Source organism: Musca domestica, unplaced genomic scaffold (assembly GCF_030504385.1).
Source record: "Musca domestica strain aabys unplaced genomic scaffold, Musca_domestica.polishedcontigs.V.1.1 25, whole genome shotgun sequence".
In the NCBI taxonomy this organism is placed as follows: domain Eukaryota; kingdom Metazoa; phylum Arthropoda; class Insecta; order Diptera; family Muscidae; genus Musca; species Musca domestica.
In genome coordinates, this window is record NW_026712277.1 from 2553543 (window position 1) to 2558542 (window position 5000).

General features: G+C 35.3%; 1 protein-coding gene across 1 annotated transcript in view; it reads left to right on the forward strand.

Moving 5' to 3' along the window:
• Positions 1–2009, forward strand: part of LOC131800447 (cytochrome P450 6a9-like) — a 2841-nt gene extending 832 nt beyond the window's left edge. Inside the window, 2 exon segments of the mRNA XM_059123562.1 lie at positions 1–276; positions 1553–2009. The exon segment at positions 1–276 is cut by the window's left edge and continues 612 nt beyond it. Coding sequence (XP_058979545.1) covers positions 1–276; positions 1553–1971 — 695 coding nt within the window. The 3' untranslated portion in view covers positions 1972–2009.
• The last annotated feature ends 2991 nt before the right edge of the window (positions 2010–5000 follow it).

The window sequence follows — 5000 nt, forward strand, 5'->3', positions numbered from 1 at the left end:
TCGATTTGAAGAATAAGAAGCTCATGAAATCCGATCATGGTGATGAGTTGACCAATCTGTCGCTGGAGGAGATTGCCGCTCAGGCTTTTGTATTTTTCAATGCAGGCTTTGAAACCTCTTCGACCACTTTGGGTTTTACTTTGTATGAGTTGGCCCAGAATCAGGAGATTCAGGACAAGGCCCGAAAGGAGGTGTTGGTGAAATTGGAGAAGTATCAAGGGGAGCTGAGCCATGAGTGTATGAAGGAAATGCATTATTTGGAGCAGATATTGTCAGGTGAGTGGGTGGGGGGAGGTTGGGAACTCGAATTTGAGAGAAAGAAGAGAGAGAGAAAGAGAGGTAGGCTCTGAAATTGGTGAGGATATTATCGGGTGAATGGGAGAGAGGTTGGGAACTCGAATTTGCTACAGGAGAGAAGCTGAAATTCATGTGAGGGGGGTAGGGAACTCGATTTTGAGAAAAAAAAGAGAGGGATAGGCTGTAAAATCTAGAGCTGAAATAGTTCAACGAGAATTTTACTTTGTGAGAGAAATTAAAATTCAAGTAGGGGAGGGTGGGTCGAGAACTCGAATTTGAGAGAAAGAAAAGAGAGAGATGGATAGGCTTGGCAATAGGGAGCCGTGAAATTGGAGCAGATATTATCGTGAGAGTGTGCCGGGTGGAGAGGGGTGGGTGTTGTGAGCTCGTATTTGAGAAAAGAGAGAGAGAGAGAAAGAATATTTCAAAGATACATTTGCTGTAGGAGAGAAGCTAAAATTCATGTGAGGGGGTGGGGGTCGATAACTCGAATTTCAGAAAAAAAGAGAGAGATAGACTGTGAAATCTAGAGCAGAAATATTTCAAAGAGAAATTTGCTTTGGGAGAGAAACTGAAATTCGAGGGGTGTGTTCGAGAACTCGAGTTTGAGAAAAAGAGAGAGAGAGATAGGCTGTGTAATCTAGAGCTGAAATCTTTCAAAGAGAAATTTGCTTCGGGAGAGAAACTTAAATTCAAGGAAGCAAAAACAAAAATTTTCAGAATTTTTTTTTAAGAATTTCAAAACCAAATTCTCAAAATTGAAACTTAAAAACATAAATTGGTTTCGGGAAATATTTAAAGTCCAGGGGAGTAGAAACTGATTTTTTTGTCCAAATTTTTTATTGAAAACTGAAGGACAATTAATTCTGAATTTCAAAATCAAATTCTGAAAATTTATGAAGAGAGAGTTCATACTAAGAGAGAAGAAGGATGAAAAGGAATTGTTTTAGACATCCAACAACAGAACAGCAAAAACTAAAAGAGTGCTCGGCAAGAGAAGCATTTGCTCTTTTTCGAAGGAATTTTACTCTCACTCGAACATAAACACTCTTTATTCGAATTTGAGCGAATTTGTCAGAGGTCCGGTTCATAATACGATAAAGAAATTTAGTTTCTCATCCCCCTCAAAAATTATTAGTTATTTTTTCCCTTTCTCAATTTTTTTAATATTTTTTTTCTTTTTTTTTAATTTTTTTATTATTTTTTTTCTTTTTTTTTTAATTTTTTATTATTTTTTCTGACTTTCCCTTTTCAGAAACCCTTCGCATGTACACCGTCCTGCCCATTCTGAATCGCATGGCCCTGGAGGATTATGTGGTGCCGGGCAATCCGAAATATGTGATCAAAAAGAATATGCAAATCCTCATCCCCGCCGGAGCCATACATCGCGATGAACGCTACTATCCCAATCCGAATACATTCAATCCCGATAACTTCTCCCATGACAAAGTCACGGAACGTGATTCAGTGTTGTTTTTACCCTTTGGCGAAGGACCACGCAATTGCATCGGCCTGCGATTTGGCAAAATGCAAGCTCTTGTCGGCCTGGCTTTGCTGTTGAAAAATTTCCGTTTTTCCGTTTGCCAGCAGACCCAAATCCCCCTGACCTATAGTAAGGAGACATTTTTGATAAGTACCGATAAGGGTATTTATCTGAAGGTTGAAAAAATTTAAAACGGCGTAATTTTTTTAAATAATTTTTTAAACAAACAGAAATTAATAAACAAATTGAAATTGTAATAAAAAAAACAAAAACTGCATTGTAATCTAATGAGGGGGGCACTGATTTTATGGTTGATGACCGAACATTAAGCGGTTTCATCAACTAATTGGAAACTAATATAGGTACAAACACAGGGTTATCTGACCGTTGAAAAAAATATAAATTTCAGGGGGTAAAGAAGCCAAGAATTAACAAATGCATAGATTTAATTTGATTTCAGATCACATAATAATGCGGTTTTTATACCCTCCACCTTGGAAAGGAGGGTTTATTGACTTTGTCATTCCGTTTGAGGCATCCCTTAATATTCGTCGTAGACCCCATAAAGTATATATATTCATAATCAGCATAAAATTCTAAGTCGATTAAACGATGTCCGTCTGTCTATCTGTCCGTCTGTCTGTCTGTCTGTCTGCACGTCCGTATGTTGAAATCACGATAGAGACCACATTATTTGACGTAGAGCGTCAAATTTTAGCAGAACAATTTGTATTGTGCCTAGGACGGTTGGTATTGAAAATGAGATATATCGGTCCACGTTTTGGTATAGTCCCTATATAACGGTACCTCCCGATATTCGATATTTTAATTATTTTTGTCTTATTTTTTCACGGATTTGTCTTAAAATTGGTATTTGAGAGCCATAATGGGTTCTAGCTTCGTTGGCGAAACTTTGTATGTATAGGTCCACATTTTGGTATAGCCCCGATATAACGGTACCTCCCGATATTCGGTATTTTGATGATTTTTGCCACATTTTTTACGGATTTTTCTAAAAATTGGTATTTGAGGGTCATAATGGGTTCTAGCTTCGTTGACGAAACATTGTAGGTAAAGGTCCACGTTTTTGTATAGCCCCCATATAACGGAACCTCCCGATATTCGGTATTTTAATGATTTTTGTCCTATTTTTTCAAAAATTTTTGTTTAAAAATCGGCATTTGTTGGTCATAATGCGTTCTAGGTCCGGTGGTGAATAGGTATAGGTCCACATTTTTATACAGGCCCATATAACGGTACCTCCCGATATTCGGCATTTTAATGAATTTTGCCCTACTTTTTTCACGGATTTGTCTAAAAATTGGTATTTGAGGGTCATAATGGGTCCTAACTCCGGTGGCGAAACTTTGTATGTATAGGTCCACATTTTGGTATAGCCCCGATATAACGGTACCTCCCGATATTCGGTATTTTAATGAATTTTGCCCTACTTTTTTCGCTGATTTGTATAAAAATTGGTATTTGTTGGTCATAATGGGTTTTAGCTCCGGTGGCGAAACTTTGTATGTATAGATCCACATTTTGGTATAGCCCCGATATAACGGTACCTCCCGATATTCGGTATTTTGATGATTTTTTGCCACATTTTTCACAGATTTGTCTGAGAATTGGTATTTGTTGGTCATAATGGGTCCCAACTCCGGTAGCGAAACATTGTAGGTATAGATCCACATTTTGGTATTTTTTATATAGCCCCATATAACGGAACCTCCCGATATTCGGTATTTTAATGAATTTTGCCCTACTTTTTTCACGGATTTGCCTAAAAATTGATTTTTGAGGATCATAATGGGTCCTAACTCCGGTGGCGAAAAATTTTATGTATAGGTCCACATTTTTGTACAGCCCCATATAGGTACCTCCCGATATTCGGTATATTGATGACTTCCGCCACATTTTCCCACGAATTTGTCTAAAAAATGGTATTTGTGGGACGTAATGGCTTCTAATGTTTCCTTTACCCTAAGATGGAGGGTATTAAAAGTTCAGCCCGGTCTAATTAAATTTTTTTTTTACTTATTTAGATATTCTTTGGGGCTACAGACTTACAGACTTTTTTCTTTAGGGCACAGATAATTTTTAGGTATTTTTCAAAGCCAATGGAGAACATCAATTTCCTACTTTTTTTCAATAATTTTCTAAAAAGTGCTGTCTATAGTTTTAAAAAAATATTTTCTCTGCAAAAAAGATCTGCAAACTAATAAAAATTTTAGGGGATATGGAAATCTTGGCCTATATATATTTTTTTTCCGTTTCTTTCTAAGTTTGTTCGGAGTACATGAGTTCTGTACTTAGGTTTTTTTTTATCAATATATTAGACAAAGCAAAAAAAAGTAGTTAATTTTCGAAATTCTACATGGGTTATATGATAATAAAATATTTGTTGATTAGATAACAAAATATTGAGTTGTACTAATGTTTAACACACATTGCCTTCGGCCATTTAATATACAATTAATCATGTCTCTGTTTAAAAAAAATGTGACCAAAAAAATTAAGTTTTTGTATTTTTTTTTTATTCAAATCTAAAATATATTCAAAATTATTCCAAATATGATTTTAGTAATTTTTATTTTATCTTGGCATCTTTGTACAACATATATTGTTTATAAACAATTCAGATTAATTGTTTACTAACATGAGTACAGATGCACGTACAACAATTCGAATTGTGTATCTATGGGCCATGATATCATCAATCTGGATATAAGCAAGGCCTTATAGTTATAAGGCCTTTTATCGATATATTTCATTAAATTCAAACCATCGGTGCCTATCAACGCCCGCTGCTGTTATATCAAACCAAACTTTATCTCTTTTTTTTAAAAACGGTTGTTTAACATTGAGACATTACTCTCCCACAAACTCTCTCTCTCTCTCTCTTATATTTAAATCGAGCTCTTTTAATTTAAATCTTAGATCTATGATGCACAAAATGAACATTGAACAAAACAGTACGTTTGCGTTGGTCTCAGTCGTTGATTAGACTTCAACGAATGCAGACATGCGTGGGGGATGCACGCATTGTTGCTCCGTTAACATTAAAAAAAAAACAAATTATAGATACCTTTTGTAGAAAAATATAAATATATGGAGTTTATATTTAATATTTTTTGATAATTTTGCTAACATAAAATTAAAATTCTTGCTACAAAACGTCCCAAACAAGAAGGGAGATATTATTTACGTGCTTTTTGGT